Source organism: Rhagoletis pomonella, unplaced genomic scaffold (assembly GCF_013731165.1).
Source record: "Rhagoletis pomonella isolate Grant_MI unplaced genomic scaffold, Rhpom_1.0 Rhpom_scaffold_00007, whole genome shotgun sequence".
Lineage (NCBI taxonomy): Eukaryota > Metazoa > Arthropoda > Insecta > Diptera > Tephritidae > Rhagoletis > Rhagoletis pomonella.
Window position 1 is genome coordinate 17,614,180 of NW_023458561.1, and position 20,384 is coordinate 17,634,563.

General features: G+C 35.7%; 2 protein-coding genes across 9 annotated transcripts in view; one reads left to right on the forward strand and one right to left on the reverse strand.

Annotated features, from left to right (window-relative positions):
* The first annotated feature begins 780 nt into the window (after window positions 1-780).
* Window positions 781-19,375, forward strand: LOC118742390 (probable 6-phosphogluconolactonase). The gene is made up of 3 exons (XM_036474439.1): window positions 781-1,028; window positions 18,270-18,760; window positions 18,839-19,375. Exons 1-3 carry the CDS (start codon window positions 911-913, stop codon window positions 18,941-18,943), a joined length of 714 nt encoding a protein of 237 aa, XP_036330332.1. The 5' UTR covers window positions 781-910; the 3' UTR covers window positions 18,944-19,375.
* Window position 19,376: 1 nt separating this feature from the next.
* Window positions 19,377-20,384, reverse strand: part of LOC118742389 (sodium-dependent nutrient amino acid transporter 1) — a 59,172-nt gene continuing 58,164 nt past the window's right edge. For all 8 annotated transcript variants that reach the window (XM_036474436.1, XM_036474430.1, XM_036474437.1 and 5 more), the window contains 2 exons: window positions 20,063-20,339; window positions 19,377-19,810 (listed from right to left, as the gene is read on the reverse strand). In XM_036474436.1, the coding sequence (XP_036330329.1) occupies window positions 19,569-19,810; window positions 20,063-20,339 (519 nt within the window). In that variant the 3' untranslated portion in view covers window positions 19,377-19,568. The remainder of the gene's footprint in view (window positions 19,811-20,062; window positions 20,340-20,384) is intronic.

Here is a 20,384-nt window from a genome sequence, read left to right on the forward strand (position 1 = left end):
CAAACGAAACCTAGGATCTATTTAAACTTCTCTGGTTTGCAAGTGCTTAAGGCCAATGACAGCTTTCCAGAAGGGAAAAGGTAAGCAATTCTGAATATTTCCTCAGATTCTGTTTTCATTTACTGTGGTACTCGTGTTTATTGTTGGAACCTGTAGTAAAGCACTTCCATTCCAAAAAGCTTCTAACACAAAAATGTATATACATATATGCGTAAATACCTTGTATGCAATTTAAAGCTACGTATTTAAAAGTTTAGATGGAAAGCTTTTGCCTTTTCCATTATGAATCCCACATGGGTTCACAACAGGGATCGGACTACTAGAAATAGATTCAAACCTAAACGACTAGAAAAAACGTAGTAAAGCGTATTTATATAAAATGATGTTACCAGAGCAGCTGATTTTTCGCATCCGAGGATCTTAATGTCAAAATGGCATCTATTTGTTGTACATTTGTTGTAATTCTTTCTGCCACTGTGCGTATGATTTGTTAGTGTGCTTCTTTTTTTGCATCGGCTACCACCTTCTAAGAATTATCCTTGCTTTGATCGAAGAAAACCGAAGATCCGTTTCTTTTAATAAGGAACATAGTCGGGGGGTGAAAGTAAACTATCGAAGCAGATTTGAAGTCAAGCGCAGAACTTTCAAAATATTTCATTAAACGGAGAAAGTCTACTCCTATCGGAGTTAAGTCCGAACGCTGGTACACACATACTTATTACATATCTGCAGACATATGTTTGTGTATACATAACGCATTGGAAATGCTTATCGCAACAAGTGGTTAAAGCTCATTTGCCGCTAACTTACCACAAGGGTTACAGCTGATTGTCAGATAAGTGCACAAATATTAAAGACTGCATTAGAATTCATACTTTCAAGCATATTATAAATTGGAATTTTTATAATTATGTCAAAAATAGTAGTGGCCAATGAATCGCAGGTTATCGAGCGACTGACTAGTGAAATTTCAAAGTGCGCCCAACAGGCAATCGCGAACAATGGAGTTTTTCGCGTTGGACTCTCAGGTACGCACAAATATTTCCAATTCTAAAACACAACAATTGGCAAAGGTCGAAGTAATGCCCTTGGCGTAGTATACATATACATATCGTCGTTTAAAGTACAAAACCGCGTATCAACAAAATGCAAAACCGCGTATCAAGATAATGCAAAACCGCGTATGTGAGGTTGCATAAATTATTTTCCAGAGAGTAAAAACACTCATATTTCAAAATGGTTCTCTTTTTTTATAAAGCAATCGTATTTCCGGCTAGTATATTTCAGGACGAATGGATAAGGATTAAGCCAAGAGTTTGTCCAATTTTTAGCAGCCAATGTCAGTTACGCGGTTTTGCAGAATGACGATACGCCGTTTTGTACTTTAAACGACGATATGTATGAATGTGATAGATGTTAACGCGCCAGCGCAGTCGTCATTTCTGAAGTGCCGCCGCCGGAAACTTATTGATTTTGGCTATTTTTATACCCGAGCGCACTTGTGCACAAGGGTATATTAATTTTGTTCACATAACGGTTGTTTGTAACAGCCAAAACGAATCGAGATAGATATAGACAAATGTATACATAAATGATCAGGATGAAAAAAGAAATCGATTAAGCCATGTCTGTCTGTCCGTCCGTCTGTCCGTCTGTCCGTCTGTCCGTCTGTCCGTCTGTCCGTGTACACGATAACTCGAGCAAAACTTGAGATATCTCAACGAAATTTGGTATGTAGGCTTCCGTTAATCCAAGGTAGGTTGGTATTGAAAATGGGCGAAATCGGACTTTAACCACGCCCACTTCCCATATAACGGTAATTTCCAGAAATACGAAAACTGCGATATTTTAGTAACTACTAAAGATAATTCACTCAAATTTGATATTTATAATAAGTTTTAGACGAAAAATAAGAATATTATAAATTTTTGGAAAATGGGCGTAGCCACGCCCACTTATGGTTATATGTGTATATCATGGTAACCGCTGCACCAATTTCTTCCAAACTTGGCACAGTTGTTGGCCTTCGCACAACATACTAAATGGCCGAAAATTTTTGAAATCGCTCAATAACCACGCCTACTTCCCATATAACGGTAATTTTCAGAAATACGAAAACTGCGATATTTTAGTAACTACTGGAGATTATTCGCTCAAAATTGATATTTACAATAATTTTTCGACGAAAAATAAGAATATTATAAATTTTTGGAAAATGGGCGTAGCCACGCCCACTTATGGTTACATGTGTATATCTTGGTAACCGCTGCACCAATTTCTTCCAAACTTGGCACAGTTGTTGGCCCTGGTACAGCAACCAATTTGTACCAAACTCGGTGTGGTTATTGTGCTTGCCACATATAAGCAAAACGTTGAAAATTATAGAAATCGGACTAAAATAACGGCCGCTTCTCATATAACGGTAAATTTCAGAAATGCTTGAAACTTCAATATTTCGAAATTGAAGGACGCTAATTTACTCAAAATTGATACACCCCGGCTTACCATCTAGCGGAAGGTTTCGGAAAGGTGAAAAAACATATTTAATACTTGCGCCGGGTATTTAAAGTTCGGCTCCGCCCGAACTTAGACTTTCTTACTTGTTCGTTTTTTTTTTTCATTGCGTATAACTTTTTTATAAAAGTCTAGAACATTATATAACCAGCACCCAGCGTTGCCGCTTTGGTCCAATTGGACTAAAATTGGTAGCCACGGTGGGCCTGAACCAACTTTAAATCGAAGGTCATTGCACATCATTTTTTATTGCTAATTTGGGTTATTTATGTTATAAATAATGTGTAAAAATTTTATAGCCCAGAACTTGTCGAGCCGTTTTTGAAGAAACTCATTTTAAATAAACAATATTCCTTTTCTTTTAAAATTTCCATACATACATATTGGACTGCGGATTTAAGCATTACATTGGCCCTTTTCAAAAATTGTAATGTGAAGGAAACACTATTAATGCTACAACACTCGTTATTTAATTTTTTATGTAATACATAATTTGTTTAAAAAATTCACGATATTTTATAAACAACTTAATTTTTATTATTGAAAAAAATATCGTTTATTTCTACAAACTGTACCGGGTATAAAGCAGATTTTTTATTTACTAGTATCGCCCAGTTGTCGGAATTCGACATCTTTTTTCATACAATTTCGAATTTTACCTGTCACAAATACTAACTCTTTATGCGAATTACATTTTGAAGTCCACCAGCATATTTATAGCGAATTTACAGGAAAACTTAAAATTATGAACGTTAATACCAGATTGATTAATGCTAATTCTATCAAGTCTCCTCCAAATTTCTTCAGTTGCTTTTGAAATTAGACCGAAAAAGGAACCTCGATTTTCATTTATAAAAAATATGCATATGTATTTGTATGTACAGATAAGATGTTCATCGCTGACTAATATGTCAAACATATACCAATTCAGACTTTAAATAAGTTTTTCGATTATATTTATCTGAGAGCCTCTTGGAGGTTAAAAACTAAATTGCCCACATCTAAATAAACTCTTTCTTTTTTTCATCAGAATCGTTAACGGTTGAGAAAGTATCTTGAAGATTTACAACAGAAGATAATATTTACTTCTCTAACGGCGGTTTTACGCGGGTTTTGGTCAAGACTGGGCCAAAGCCCAATATTTTTCCATCACACGACTGGGCTACAAAGTTACACCAAATCTTATGTTACTAATATGTGTTCTAAACGTGAAACAGATCTGATCATAAATATGATTTTTTTAGGATAGCTCTCAATCCCTGCGCCAAATATCGAAAGACAAACACACTTATACTTCTAAAAGCTTTTGCACGAAACAACAACCATTCAATGTGATTTTAAAATCTGGAAGAAAATGGTTCCCAGTTGAATGATTCTTTCGATTTTATATGTGTATAAATGTAGGTGTATAAAATTCCAAAACCTTACAATAAGTGGTTCTAGAGATAAGCGATATGAGAATTTCAGTTTGTATGGGCGGTGCCATTCCCCCTTTTCCAAAATCTGCCATTCTTTGCCGTAAGTACGGTATTCACAACATGTGTATGTTGCTGTGTAAAGTTTCGGTTCGTAAGCATCAGTGGTTCCAGCGATAAGCGATAAACGAAATGAGAATTTTTGTTTGTATGCCACGCCCCTTTTCCAAAATCTACCACTCTTCGCCGTAAGTACGGTATTGACAACATATGTCAAATTTCAGGACGTTAGCATAGGCGGTCCCAGAGATAAGCGATATGAGAATTTCAGTTTGTATAGGAAGTGCCACGCCCACTTTTCCAGTACCTACCATTTTTTGCCGTAAGTAGGGTATTTACAATCTATGCATCAGTTCCCCAGCGTAATTGGTTTTAGAGATATTGTGGTTTTCACATTTTAGTCTATATGTCAGATGCCACGCCACCTATATATCGGGGATAACATTTCTGGATTAGAAGAAGGTATATCCTTTAAATTGGTGTATGTTTCATAGAAATCAAGCGAACGGTGCCTTCAAAAAAGGGATTGTAAAATTTTCTTGTGGCGTATTTATATATAGATTATATATGTATTTTTGGACAACTAATAGGAGAGCAGCATGGTGTTTTACATACAGCCCTTTAAATTTTTTAAACAGTAGCTTATACATGTTGAGCATTGTATTTTGTACTGCTCTCAGTAATTTAGAAGGATATTCGGGATGCTTGACAAATACTTTATATTTGTCCCAGTTGCTTTAAAGTCGGAATGTAGGGACTCTACAGCTTGCTCGCTATAGAATCCTAGACCCTTGCCTATATGCATGCATGGTCTTTTGGTCTTGCAAACATGTTATTGTTTTGTAGATATACTTGACACAAACTATTTCAAGTATAAAGAATACTTATATTCGGAACTTAAAAAGAACAAATGTTGTGCGCGCACAATCTTCTCGAATTCTTCTTCTTGAATTTATCGCCATTTTGTGCATAAAACAAGCTAAGACACTTGAACCATATACTAACTTGATTGTGTATAAATCGTACAAGTTACATTACAAAATAAATATAAACTGTAAGGTATCAATTTGTCATCTAGAGCGGGTGCGTGAAAGTTTTAAAAGAAAAGGAATAATTTTCATTCAAAATGAGTTTTTTCAAAAACGGCTCGATAAGTTATGGGCTATAAAATTTTTACAAGTTATTCATAACATAGTTAACCCAAGTTAGCAAAAAAATATGATGTGCTATGACCTTCGATTTAAAATTGGTTCAGGTCCACCGTCTAGCTTCGTTCTTCGTTGGTAGCATGGTTGGTTTGATGAAGCTTTTGGTAGGAAAAAATATTTTGAAAATACAACCAAATTGAACATTAAAATTTCTTCGCTTAATTTGCGTTCACACATTCAAAGCACTGCTTTCACTTTGCTTACACGCATATGATTTCTTTATTTATTTTTATATTTTATTAAGCAGACAATTTTCTGCAAACAAAAACTCACTTTCCAAAGCTATGACCGATTAGCTGTTGAAATTAACGAGAAATTACCTATCGTCTTGAAAGAAAAATTGGTGATAGGCAATTTGCAAAGTGAAAGTGTATTGGTAACAAAGGGTGAGTGTATGCAAATTTAATCGAATTTGGAAATTTTTTATTGTAATGCATAAAATGTCTGCCTTTGTTTTTTTCACACAAAAAAGAAATATATGAATTTAATCAATCTCAAAGATATTTACATATTTTACAAAAGTTCTTTATACAATACGTTAATTCTTTTATTTAAAGGCCTGAATTTTTTTGTTTAATCTTAAAGGTTGATATGAATGATTAACCAATACTGTAAACAATATTATGTGTAATTTTAATTTTTGCTGCTAACTTAGGCCCATTCTTTTACAACCGAGCTACAAAAGAACACTCGCTCAAATGACGAAATACACGCAAAGCAACAATACAAGCTCCGCTATTTATCCGAGTTCAGCCAGGTCGGTTAAAACTACGCGACCTGAAGAGTAGTGTTGTTAAGTGAAAAAACTGCTCTATTGTGAATTGTTAATGGGGAAGTGGAGAGGGAAATTTTTGTTTTCGTATATACGTGATATATATTTGAAAATAAGTATATATATTGCGCAAATAGCTCGCATAATTACTATTTTCTATTGTTTTTTGTGCCTAAATCCCGTTGAACTAATCACATGTTTCTTGCCAGCTACCGGAAGGGTTGCTTAAGTAGCTAAAAGGAAATTGTATCCGAGTTGAACGTTCTTTTCTCGCTCGCTTACAAAAAAATTCAGCTTTTGTGTAGCTAAAAAACCCGCAAACTCGAGAAAAATCGTTTTAATGGTGAACAAATTTAGGTAATTTGGAAACTTATTTGGTAGGCGTTTTGGTACCTAAAAATATTTTCAAGTGGCAACACTGCCAGGTCCACATTAATCCACATTTCTAACTTAAAAAAAAAAATCAACAAACCATCTTCCTTCGATAAAGGTATACCAAATTTCGCTGAGATATCTCATGTTTTACTCGAGTATTAGTTTGCACGGACGTAGGACGGACAGAAAGACTTGAATTGCTTTATCTTTTCCTTCTGAGCCTTTTGGTATACACGCATATCTATTTTGATTCCTTTATGGTCTGATTATGCATACTTCGCATAAGTTTCAAACTGTCATATTGTATGTATGCACTTTTTTAGTACTCCGTTACCTAGAAATTAGCCGAACTTGTAAAAACTTAGCGATCTGTTCAGTTTAGATTTTGCCCCGCATTTTCTTAAGTGACATTTCAATTGCAGTGGTACCAGTGGTTGTGCGAAGTTATGCGAAGTATGCATCATCCAGCGATGTCAACTCATTTTATCTTTCTCCTCGTTAGCCACCACGAAATTTCACGATTTTCGGTAAAATTCCTCGCACTGGTATAATTCCATTAAAAAAAATTAAATTTTTTTAACTCAATTGCTTGATTTTATTAACGAATGTACATACAATATTTACATGTTAAATTTTTTCACTGCTTCTTCTTATTTGGCACTACAACCGTTTGTCGGTTTGGGGCGAGACCAAAAAGCTTCTCCAATTGCTTCTCTCCTGCGCGAATTTGCGCCAGTTGGTTATCCCGAGCGCAGAAAGGTCCTTCTGCACTTGGTCCTTCCATTGCGTTCGTGGGCGCCCTTGCTTTCGTTGTGCACCCATGGGTGCGGAGTCGAAGGATCTTTTCACCGGAAAGTCGTCGTCCATGCGTACAACATGTCCAAGCCAACGCAATAGCTGTATTTTTATGCGCTTAGCTATGTCCATGTCGTTAAAGAGCTCATACAGTTCGTCATTCCATCTTCTCCGATATCCGCCATCCACGAAAACAGGGCCGTCGATTTTGCGTAGAATAGTTCCCTCGAAAGCCCCCAAAGCCTTTGTTCGACACCGTCCAAGATTCTGCGCCATATAAAAGGACGGGCACGATGAGAGATTTGTAGAGCGTGAGTTTCGTTCGTTGAGAGAGGGCTCTGCTTTTCTATTGCCTATTTTAAATGGAAATGGTGTATAAGCATATTTTAAATGGAAATGGTGTATCGGTCGGAATCATGGGAATTCTTCACCTTTGAAAGGCCACGTTAACATCTTTGCTTTCACTACGTTGTTCATCAATTTCTTAACTGTGCAGAGTTTTGGCTGATTAATATTCCGCAACATGATAATATTCACATCTATTTTCAAATTCCAGTATGTTGGGTAATCACTGGAAGATCAATCGAGTTCAAAAATTCCGTTCGATAATTAACTACTTCATTTGTTTCCACAACGGTGTTTATCGACGTACATATATGTTATTTTATCATTTCGTTTGCTGGATTGAAAGACATTATTGAGTTGATAGACATCCTTCCGATGACATGACTCCGATAATAATTTGAATATCCGGAAACATTCTTTCGATCAATTCTCCTTTCGATGTTTCTAAGTAAAAAAAATTATCAGGCAACAAAATTCGTGCTAATTTCTCATTGACTGGCAGCTTTCCGTTCCCTATGCCGCGACAATACTTACGCTGATTAATCACTCTGTAGTTGGACACGCATATTCGTAGTCAACTGCAATGTATGTAGGTATGTTCGTCTTGCCACAATTTTGGATATTTCAGGCAAGCATTTGTCTCGCCCGCTAGTGTCAATCGAGAAATTACAGGCAATCCCGATTGGCTGAATATTTCTACGCAAATCTCGCACCGATCGATCAAGAAATTCAAGAAATTTTTTAAGTGCCTTCGTGCACTCATCCCAAACAATGAGTTTACATTTTTGTAATAAGTACTTTTCCCATACCGGATGGCAGCATAAGAGCTAAATGAAAAGTGTTTCCACTTGGTAACATAACAATGTCGTTGATGTTCCAGACGAAGCGAGAGCTACGGCTATGTAATTTTTTCATCGAACCGTTGCCACAATCTTATAAGGAATGTTCTCCTAGTTCTTCCTGGCGCATTCGAGAAGAAGGTCATTTATCATTTGCATCTTCTTATTTGACGCTGTACCCGCATAAGCGATTTTAGTCGAGTTTGACAAAGCACGCCAGTCGCTTCTCTCTGTGCCAACTTACGCCAATTGGAAATGCCACGTAAAGCCAAGTCTTGGTGCTTCCTTGCAGTGGGCACCTCCTTCTGGCTCTGCTACTACCAGCGGATTGCGACGCGAAAACTTTTAGACCAGGAACGCGATTCCCATTCAAACGACATGGTGAAGCCGCTGTAAAGCTTATAAAGCTCATCGTTCCAATGTCTGCGGTACTCATCGTCCCCAACCCGTAGGGGCCTTTAAATCTTTCGTAAGATCTTTCTCTCGATTGCTCCAAGACCCGACTCATCTGATGTTGTCATTGTCCATTCTGTGACATATACCAGCATGGGCGTGATGAGTGACTTAGAGAGAACTTTACTCCCGAATTGCCTACTCTGTCCAAAGTAGCACTTGTTCGCTACAGTAATTCGGCATTGCATTTCGATGCCGACATTATTATTGGTATTATGCTGATTCCTAACTTAACAAAATTTTCTACTTTCTCGAAATTACAACTGGCAACAGCGACGTGGATGCCAAGGTGCGAATGCTCTGACTCTTGGTTTGATGACAGGAGATAGTTCGTCTTGTCCTCATTGATCACCAAACCCAATCACTCTGCTTCGTTATCCAACTTGGAAAAGGCAGGACAGACTTCGAGGTTTTTGTTACCGATGATATCGATGTCATTGGCATACGTCAGAAATTACACGCCCTTGGAAAAAATTGTTCGTGAGTAATTCTGTTCTGCAACTCTTATTATCTTAACATTTGCAATATGCGATCATAAATTCCCTTCTGCTCGCGCTTTAATTTGTGAATGTCTGATTGGGCATATAAAAGGAGATCAGAATAATAATAATAATCATAATCTTCACAATATTGTCCAACGTTATTCAAATTGCTCTCGCTGGTTTTTGGAAAAAATTTTCTAAAAACCCGAAGCAGCTCATCTAATTAACAGTGTTGCCAGATAAAAATTTCGTTTGGAGCTAAAACGGTCGAAAAAATAGCTGAAAAGAGCTAAATAGTAATAATAGTACCTAAAATGAAGAGCTACATATTTTTTTTAAGGTTGAGCATTTATTGACGTAAGGTTGGTTTTACATTTTCGGCAATTCTAATAAAAGCAACGAATTTTATAAGTTTAAGTGCTGAAAAAATCTTTCAAAACCAAAATAAAGTGCATATATTTCGAGTTCGTTACTATGGCAGTTATAACAGTGAACTAAAAATACTTTACAAACTGCTAAAGTCTGTAATAACAGATATTTGAATTAAGTAATTTTTTCGCAAAATTTTTCTGGAAAGTTTTACTTCCAGCTCTCCTTAAAGGTAAAATTAGTAAGGTAACACAAAATCCGCGCTACCAGAAAAGGATTTTCTTCTAATTAATTTTTGAATTATTTAACTTAGAACTATGAATATATGAAGCGTAAGATGAATAAAAAACCAAGAGTTGTGGTGGATACACTGCATCTCGAAATTTTCCATTTTATCAACGCTTTAATTTGGCTTACATATACCAAATACAACTAAAACTCTCAGGAGCTAAAAAAATGCTAGATAAATTTGAAAAGAGCTAAAGCAGAGCTAGGAGCTAAAACCTAATTTTCGGAGCAAAATAGAAAATTAAAGAGCTAAATCTACACTCTAAAAAAAATTTGTAGATTTCCTAGCTAAAAGGTAGGTTACTGATTTCCTACCTTATTATTCGCGAAATTACATCCTCGATTATTCAACGAATAGTTTGTTTAAATTTCGGACTTTTTAGAGTGTAATATAGCTGCTGTGGTGTGCGTAAATTTACTACGAAAGTATGTAAAACCTACAAAATACACATCTGCAGTTTGATTTCACCGGAGAATTGTGTAAAGCCGCTAACAAAAAGGATTTTTACACATGAAAATGTGTAAACGAGAAAATTCATCGTGTAAATTTACCAAAAAATTTTAAAAATAAACAAAAATATACTCGATTTATAGTCGAATTTTTAAACAGATTTTTTAGAGTGTAGCTCCAAAAGCACCAAAATGGCAAAACTGCTAATTAATATGGGTCTTGTTAGGTAGATGTGTATTTCACTAACATAGATTCTTAGATATTTGGAAGTCGGGAAAACTCACGCTAACGCTGGCACATTCCCTTTATTCGCAATATAGTACGTAGTAGGCTATGGTGACCCCAAGTGAATTTGTTTATGACTAAAGGTTAACTATTTTATAATGCTAGGAAATGGTGACATCAATTTTAAGTTTTCCTTAAGGATTTTTTAAACAGCTTTCATGGGATATTTTTATGTTTTCGCTAGGTATGGGATTTATCATTTTTTCATTTGTATCAGTAGTTTTTTATTATTATTTTTATTTTTTATTCCGAAATCGGTATACAACTTTTCGTTGATAATACGATCACTTCGTTTGATAAGATTTTGTTAGTTCTTTCATTCAAGCTGTTCGGCTTTTGGATAAGTGGAAACATAAAAAAACATCTCTAGTAAAGCTTTCCCTAACAATTTTCGTTTGGAACCAATTATGTAATATTTCGAATATTTGCAATCTTTACTTTTAGATAGGGCTTAATGCTATTGAAAATACTTCTGCCTTTAATTTAGCACCCATATTGTAACATTTCATTTCATTTTCCAATTTAATTTTTCAAACAGGTGGCACCCCTCAAACATATTTTCGACTGTAAGCCTTCTAAAAATTCTTTAGTTTCAAGTTAGTTTAGTATTCAAATAGGTAGCAACCCTCCTCAAAAGTATTTCCAGAAGTCTTCTTGCTTTAACCTCTTTAATTTGATACCTATGTCAATTAAACTGAGTTAAATTTTCAAACAGGTGGCAACCTCCTCAAACATATTTTCGGCTGTAAGCCTTCTTAAAAATCTAAAGTTTGATACCCAAATTGCTGTTTTTCATTTATTTTATCAATTTAACTCAGTTTAAATTTTCAAAGAGGTGGCAATTCTACTCAAAAATATCTCCAGAAGTTAGCTTTCTTAAACCTCTTTAATTTAATATCTATATTGTAATATATCATTTAGTTTATCAATTAAATTGCGCTAAATTTTTAAACAGGTGACAACCCTTCTCAAACATATATTCAGTTGTAGCCTTCTTAAAACTCTTTAGTTTGACACCCACATGGCAATATTTCATTTAGTTTATCAATTTAACTGAGTTACAATTTCCAAATAGGTGGCAACCCCCTTTAAAAATATGTCCAGCAGTTATCTTTCTTAAACCTCTTTAATTTGATGACCGTGTTGCAATATTTCATTTATTTTATCGATGTACTTTAGTTAACAGGTGGCAACACTCTTAAAACATATTTTCGGCAGTAGGCCTTCTTAAAACTCTTTAGTCTGACACCCACATGGCAATATTTCATTTATTTTATCAATTTGACTGAGTTAAAATTTTCAAATAGGTGGCAACCCTCAGTATGTGAGCTCTCTGATAAACAAAAAAAGTTCAGGTAAAAGTGTCACCGTTTTGGAAATATTTACATTTTTTTGAATTAAAATAAATCGTGCCTTTTCATGTATTTTCCTTAACTGCATCTACAAACCAGGCTATACTTAGTAAATTTTTATGTAAAATACTTCCAGATAGGATAGGACTATTTTGGGATTTTTAACTTTTTGATAGTTTCTTCTCCAACTTTGACTATCTCTGGTGGAAAAAAATGTACTGAGCTATAACTTTACATTACATAAAAAAATTGCTCATTTAATAAAGATTAGAAAGGTGCCACTCCTGTATATATATCCTACTAGAAGCACCTACCGTAGATATGTTTGCATATTTATACTACGTTTCCACGGCACGTAATCCGCTCTTCCATTCATAGTTTTATCTCTCATTCGTTATTGGCACAACAGTGAAGTATGTTCCCCTTGTGAGCAGTATTCTTTGCTCCACAGCTTTGAGCCAATCCCAGTTAGCTTAGGAGAGGCATTTCACCACAATGGTTCCATCCCTCTCTTATGAACTAGCATTGGCTACAGTGCCGGAGGCAATGACGGCCCGGATCAGCGTTTAATTTCCGCGGTAGTCATCTGCCGAGTCTAACTCGCCCTCCCCATTACGGCAATGAGCAGAGGGCCTCTACGAGCTCACAATAAGTTGCCCGGGACCCAGAACTCCAGACGTAGTTGCTTCGAGGGAATAGCGACGGCAGTTCTGCCTCGATCGACCCTTGCATCACTTCTATCCTTGGTTTGAGGAAAGCGTTTCGTGGCGCCAGAGGTCTGTCTGGATGATTGGAATTGGGCAATGCCGTACCAGTACCGTGCCACACTATGACTCGAAGAGGCATTGGGACAGCCATTGGTGTCTGTCACCACAGGTTACCTTCTCTTACAACGTTCACAAGAAAATTTGGATGTCGGTACATCCATCAAATTCCACTGGCTTCTGAAGTAACATCCGTAGACCTGGGCCGCTTACTGATTGCAGCGGCAGGAGCAGTTCGGTCAGCCACAGAAGAGCCGTGCTTGCGTTTCGCCCCCGATACTTACTCTTCTGTGCTGTGGAAAGAGGACCAACTCCGTCATTGGAGGGTAGTTGGTCCTCTTCCGACTCTAAAGAAGAGAGGATTGGGGTTTTCTCCCTACTCTGCTCCAGGATGCGCTCCTGGTCTATGAAGTTTGAGAATTTGGCAACGGTTGTGGCCGTAATTGGGAATGAATTCCCACAGATAAATACTACTAAAGTATTTTAAAGAGTTAACCTAGATACAAGTTGATAATAAATTAGAAGATATGCTTTTAACAAAACATGTTTAATTTTCTCTGAAGTCTTAATAACATGGACACTAGTCCAAATGACTTCGGTCTTGTTTCGTAGGTGTTATTTAAATTGTTGCATAAAAAATCTGTTTTTACCATATGTAACTATGTAATTTTTAAAATTTTTTAATACATTTTGCATATTCCATTTGCATAAAAATCCGAGCTCTAGTTATGAGTATTCGAAATATAGCTCAAGAAAATAATTTATTTTTCCGCTGGCATACTTACTTATCGATAGAAGCGGACTGTTCTTTTACACTTGTGTAATGCGATCATAAATCGGCAAGTGTACATAAATCGGTAAGTGTAAAAAGTTTAAGCTAGTTATCAAGGCGAACGAATTCAAATTTTAATCAGTTACGCAGGCCCACAAAAAAATTCGATGAAAGGTTCAACAACAAAACAGGTGTTTTATTTGTCTTTGGATTCGGTGAACACGAATCTGAAGTCAGTTTTGCTCCATCACGTCAGGATTTGCTTCTAACCTCAAAAAACATAGCGAAACTCAATGCACTCCTCAAAAAAGCCTGCTGAAGTACGTTCTATAAAAGCCCTTCTGGAAGGCTTTCTATGGGTAGCGAAAAAAGAATCGCTTCAATTCATCACAGTCCATACAAAAAAGAAGGTAATGTAGAGTGAAGGCCTTTCGGGAGGGCTTTTAACTCCTGAAATTATCTACTGAGTTATAAAATGATGTATATTTAATACAGCCATGCACGACGAACATTTCGGCGAGTACGTTCACAACGCGCATTCTTATTTTTAATTTTTTTCCGCAGTCTCAAATCACGCGGATCCCGCATGTGTAATCCCTCATTTCTGTTCCAACAAAAATGGTGCGTGGTCCCGCGTTTGCGGTGCAAAGTGAAGACCAGTAAATTCGGTATTTAAGATTATACAATCGTAACCCTTGTTTAATTATCTATAAAAAAAAAAACATGATTAAAAAAATGGGCGTTTTCAAGAACTCTTTTTAAAATACCTTTTTAACGACGCATTCTTTATCTGCAATGTGAACTTGTTTGGTATTTTTGTGAAGACAATTTATCCACTAAAAAGAATTAAACAGACATTTCCCTAAAAAATTAATTATATGCCGCCAGGAAGCCACTAAAGTCGACAAATTTTATACTAAGAATTTTAATAAGAGCATAGCCATGCGTAAGCTCTTCACAGAAAAAAATTTTCAAAATAAATTCTTTGAAATAAAATGTTGGTTTGACGTTTCTTGTTTCCATATAGATAGTAGAGAATTACAGGAATTAAAATTTTGGGATAAAATTAAAAACAGGGTGTCCCTGCGGTATTCCAGGACAACAATTTTTTTGAACAAAATTTCAAACAATGCTAAATTTTAATGGAATTAATAAAAAATATATGTAAAAGTAGGTTATTTTTTATTATTTTATTAAATAGTACGGGCTTTTAGCTTTCAAAAGAAAAAAATAAAAACCTGCTCATTTTTTGTACTTTCTGAAGTAATGCGTTTTTCGCTAATGCATAAAATAATTTTTTCATTTTTTGTCAGTGCCTTGAGATCTTCACGATTCGTTCAATTTTCAAAAATGAAGTGTCAGATTAAAAAGCCTCACCTGTAGACAATAGAAGGTATATTTTCTTTTAAAGAGTTGCCACTTGTTCAAAAATTAGATTGTTAAAAAATTTGATTAAAATTTTGTATAAGTCAAATTAATTGTTAGGAGATGGGTATCGATCGAAATGTGTATTAACTACCCGTAGCGAGTTGCCACCTGTTTAAAAAATTAAATTCCACTTGAATTAAAGGAATTAAGTAATTTAAATAGATAGGTATCACCATAAGGGAGTCAAACGAAAGAGGTTTAAAAAGGTTTTAGCTTAAAAATATTACGAATGGGGTTGCAACCTGTTTGTAAAGTCGAAATTAGTTAAATTAAAATATTAATTACGTCAAACCATAGGACTACGCCATCGTATTTGTTATTTTATTACAAATACATACATTGTCAATCAGTGATTTGTTCTGATTACATTTCTTTTAAATTACTGGACTCTTAAATTAACTCAGGAATGTTTTTACTCTTCACTTATTTCTTTATAAATATGTCAAAATTTTCAATTTTTCTGATACTCATATAGTTACACATTTTCCAGTTACCTTGTTACCTTAATTAAAGTGAATTTGATTTTTTAAGAATGCGGCAACTCTTTTACGTGTCGTTTAGAAGTAAAGTATTTTCAAAACTAGTTCAATTGATACGCATATTGTAATATCTAATTCATTTGGCTTATTGAATAATTTTAATAAAATTTGTAACAGGTGGCAACCCTTTTCAAAAATAAAAATCTTTATTGCACATTCACAGGCCAAGCGCTGTCATTTGACACCTCACTTTTGAAAATAGATCGAACTATATGTACATACCTATGTAAAAGCCACAAAAACCCAAATTTTCAATTTCAAACTGCATTTACACTTAAAGTAGAAAAGCTATCCAAAAACAAATTGCATTTTTGAATTTAGCGTCCTTAATTTTAGTAAGAAGCAAATTTTTATTTAAATCCGTCCATAATTCTATTTTTGCCCACATTTTATATGGAAGGGAAGCACTGTGCGACAGGGTGGTTTATTTTGTGAGATTCAACAATTTTTCAAGGTTTTAAAAATAGGGTTTTTGCAAAAATTTAAATTTAGAATTCCTATCCAGTATCTAATAATATTTGTATGGCAAGCATTTTCTTTAAGGCGACAAACCTCTATAAATGGGCGTGGCAATTGTAGGACTAAAGTTAGCAAAATGCAGATGTTATTTCGGAATTCGGCAGAACATCCCTCCGTTAACAACATTTGTTCCGCAATATCGATTTTTTGATTGAAATGTTAATCCCGTCATTTCACTTCAAATACGTATTAGCTGATTTCATGTATAGAACCCATAAAAATTTTAAGCGAATCGGAGGCACGATATCAATATTTTTACGTAATCCGTCCGACTTAAAAAATAATGGCTTATATATAGTAGAAATAAGTAGATAAATCCGCTAGCGATAAAAAGGACAAGTTGGTATCAAGCAATCTACGTTTTGCTTTCGTACTGAATATTTAATTTTAATCACTTTCATCCTATTTTAAGCTTATTTAAAAAGTATGTAAAATTGGATTGGATGAAGTTAGGAAACTTTCTATTCTTCTTACACGAAATCATTATAATAATAATAGATTGGCGCTTACACATATGTTAATGTTTGACCGAGCTTCTCCTCCGATTTGTGGCGTGCGCCTTGATGTTGTCACACAAAGAGAAGGGACCTACAGTTTTACGCCGACTCCGAACGGCGATTGTATTTTTATGAGAAGCTGTTTTTCATGGCAGAAATACACTCGGAGGTTTGCCATTGCCTGTTGAAGGACGACCGCTATTTTTTTTCTATATTGTTTTTCGATGTTGCTTTGACCAGGGCTTGAACCCAGGCGTTTCGAAGTGGAAGCGCGCGCTGCTTCCCACTACACCATAGCGGCCGACAAAATCATTATACATATATAAACTTATTTCTTAATTTTTATGATGGAATGTGGAACGATTTTCCGTCATTCCTTGTCAAATTTGGTTTGGAGACAAACCGGTTTCGGTGTCGGTTACTCTGTCGCAAACACCAACAACGAAAATGATAATGTTAACTTTTAGTTCACATTGCAATAAAAACGTGTTTTAGTTATTTAAATATAACGGGTGATTTTTTAAGAGCTTGATACCTTTTTTTTTAAAAAAAACGCATAAAATTTGCAAAATCTCATCGGTTCTTTATTTGAAACGTTAGATTGGTCCATGACATTTACTTTTTGAAGATAATTTCATTTAAATGTTGACCGCGGCTGCGTCTTAGGTGGTCCATTCGGAAAGTCCAATTTTGGGCAACTTTTTCGAGCATTTCGGCCGGAATAGCCCGAATTTCTTCGGAAATGTTGTCTTCCAAAGCTGGAATAGTTGCTGGCTTATTTCTGTAGACTTTAGACTTGACGTAGCCCCACAAAAAATAGTCTAAAGGCGTCAAATCGCATGATCTTGGTGGCCAACTTACCGGTCCATTTCTTGAGATGAATTGTTCTCCGAAGTTTTCCCTCAAAATGGCCATAGAATCGCGAGCTGTGTAGCATGTAGCGCCATCTTGTTGAAACCACATGTCAACCAAGTTCAGTTCTTCCATTTTTGGCAACAAAAAGTTTGTTAGCATCGAACGATAGCGATCGCCATTCACCGTAACGTTGCGTCCAACAGCATCTTTGAAAAAAATACGGTCCAATGATTCCACCAGCGTACAAACCACACCAAACAGTGCATTTTTCGGGATGCATGGGCAGTTCTTGAACGGCTTCTGGTTGCTCTTCACTCCAAATGCGGCAATTTTGCTTATTTACGAAGCCATTCAACCAGAAATGAGCCTCATCGCTGAACAAAATTTGTCGATAAAAAAGCGGATTTTCTGCCAACTTTTTTTGGTAATAAAATTCAATGATTTGCAAGCGTTGCTCGTTAGTAAGTCTATTCATGATGAAATGTCAAAGCATACTGAGCATCTTTCTCTTTGACACCATGTCTGAAATCCCACGTGATCTGTCAAATACTAATGCATGAAAATCCTAACCTCAAAAAAATCACCCGTTAGTTCTATTATATTATGCTTACGCATGTACATATTGTCACCTGAAATGCAAAAGGACGTAACCATAGTCACAAACAAACATCATCGTTGAAATGCAAAAGGTGATAACTACTTTTTGATTTATATTATGGATTTCGTCGAATTACAACTCCCCACATCATTTTATGAAAAAAAAAATTCAAATATTAGTCACGACTTTTTCCATTTAATTTGCGATGTTGTTGCGTCTCTTTGCATTTCAGGTGACGATATGTATTTGATCTTAAGACGAAAAGGAAATAATTACATGTTGTTCATTATAAAGGTGGCTCCGTACTTAACTTCTTATGTAAGGCTGTTCCACACACCAATTCAGACCTGAGCAAATGGAAACTCTTCTTCTGTGATGAACGATACGTTGACGAAACCGATCCGGAATCTACGTACGGTGCTTACAAATCCAAACTGGTGCCGCAAACCAATTTACAATTACAACAATTTGTACCCATTAACATTGGTTTACCACTAGATGAGTGTGCCGCTGAATATGAGCGCAAGCTAAGGAAAGAGTTTGGGCGAAGCACTGATGGCATTCCTGAATTCGATTTATTGCTCCTGGGTATGGGACCTGATGGACACACCTGCTCTCTATTTCCAAATCATGCATTGCTTAAAGAGAAGACACTTCTAATCGCACCTATCGCAGATTCACCTAAGCCGCCGCCGCAGCGGGTTACCATGACCTTTCCACTTATCAACAATGCCAAGTGCTGTATTTTTGCAATGTGTGGCTCAGGGAAAGCAGAAATGGTTAAAGTGAGTATAGATTGCAGATTAAACTACATGTATTAAAATTATTTTGAACGATGTACATACATACTTTTCTTACCGTAGAGAGTTTTCGAGGACAAAGAGGACCTACCAGCTGGCAGAGTTTTGCCAAAGAATGGTGAATTGATTGTTATCCTCGATGCCGAAGCCGGGAAATATGTTCAATAGCTTTAATAGCTAAACTGCAATCTGTATACAATACATACACTTTATCAAGAAAGTGTTTTCACTTAGTAAAATATTCAGATTAGAAAGCCGTTCAAAGCTATGTATATTATTAACTTATGTATTTACCATGTTGTTATAACAGTAATCACTGAATTTCCACCGAAGCAAGTACATAAGTTAATGATATGAAAATCGTTGGTGTTCGTTAAATAAAGAGGAAAAATCAGGATATCTTACTATGGGAAAACACCCTTTTGAGAAACTACATAATATGTATATGTGCATAGTATATATAGGAGTACATATTCTTGAATGAACGAACCTATTTCCCATTACACGTATACGAAGAAGTTTATTAAATAGGTTGTGCCTTGCATTTAATAAATATTGTAGTATATCTTCAATAAAATACTCGTACAATAGTAAACGTAACTACTTGTGCAACATGTTTATTTAAAGCTTATACTGGCGATTTTCCATAGATTCAAGTACATGCATATGCACATAGTTTAGTATTATATTTATACAATAAGTGTACTCGTTTCTGCTTAATCTATAATACAAATGTATATCAATTTTGGCAAGCATTAAACAGTATTTTCTGCCTAATGAATCACATATCTGTTCAACTGAGAAAATTCTTCTTGACCTTGGCCCAGCAACCCGTGCCCATCGAATTACTCTCATTCGCGAGATTCTTATTGTATTGTTCACGAAGCAGGGGATCCGACGGGCCCCAATTACGTACAGGTCGGAAGGCACCACGAACTTTCTCATTTACACTTTCGCCAGGTTGGCGCACGATCGCCACTATGGCCCATAATGGAACTTGTATTACACCCAGGGCAGTAATTGTCCAGCCAAGCGCTAAGGAAATAAATTTATGAAATATTTTGTTTTAGATTAAAGTGCACTTTAAAGCCTGATTAGGGCAACTTAACTTAACTTAACGGAACGTAAAACTTAGAGAATCAAAATGAAGCAGATTTCGACGTGGCCTTAAGTTATGTTAAGTTTCGGCTGTTCAATTTTAAGCAACATCCATTTAACAGAATTTTTAAGTGAGAGCCGTAAGTTATGTTAAGTTGCCATAATCAGACCATAAGTAAATTCGCTTACCATAAGCCCAATTCGGATATTCAACATTGTTGTAGGTGAGTGATTGGTATGTAGCAAAGAAGTAAATCAGAATCAACGTCATTATTCCGGGTGTGATGAACGCCCAACATAAACGCCAGTATCGACTCACTTTGTGGCCAATCATAAATTCTATATCCTTACAAAGTCGATCCACTCCATAAATCCAACCCAGAACATAGAGCTCCAATATGCCCAGTATTAATGCAATCATTGAAGCGCCGTAAAAATCGACTAAAGTCAAAATAAATTGACCTCCCTGGAAAGGAATAAGTATGTACTTATGTATGTATGTATGTACACT

What these genes read in the sequence shown, in the direction of transcription:
- LOC118742390 (XM_036474439.1), top strand. Translation starts at nt 911, where the DNA reads ATGTCAAAAATAGTAGTGGCCAATGAATCGCAGGTTATCGAGCGACTG. An exon ending in TTTTCGCGTTGGACTCTCAG is followed by an intron (nt 1,029 to 18,269) that starts GTACGCACAAAT and finishes TTCATTATAAAG; the next exon opens with GTGGCTCCGTACTTAACTTC. An exon ending in GGAAAGCAGAAATGGTTAAA is followed by an intron (nt 18,761 to 18,838) that starts GTGAGTATAGAT and finishes TTCTTACCGTAG; the next exon opens with AGAGTTTTCGAGGACAAAGA.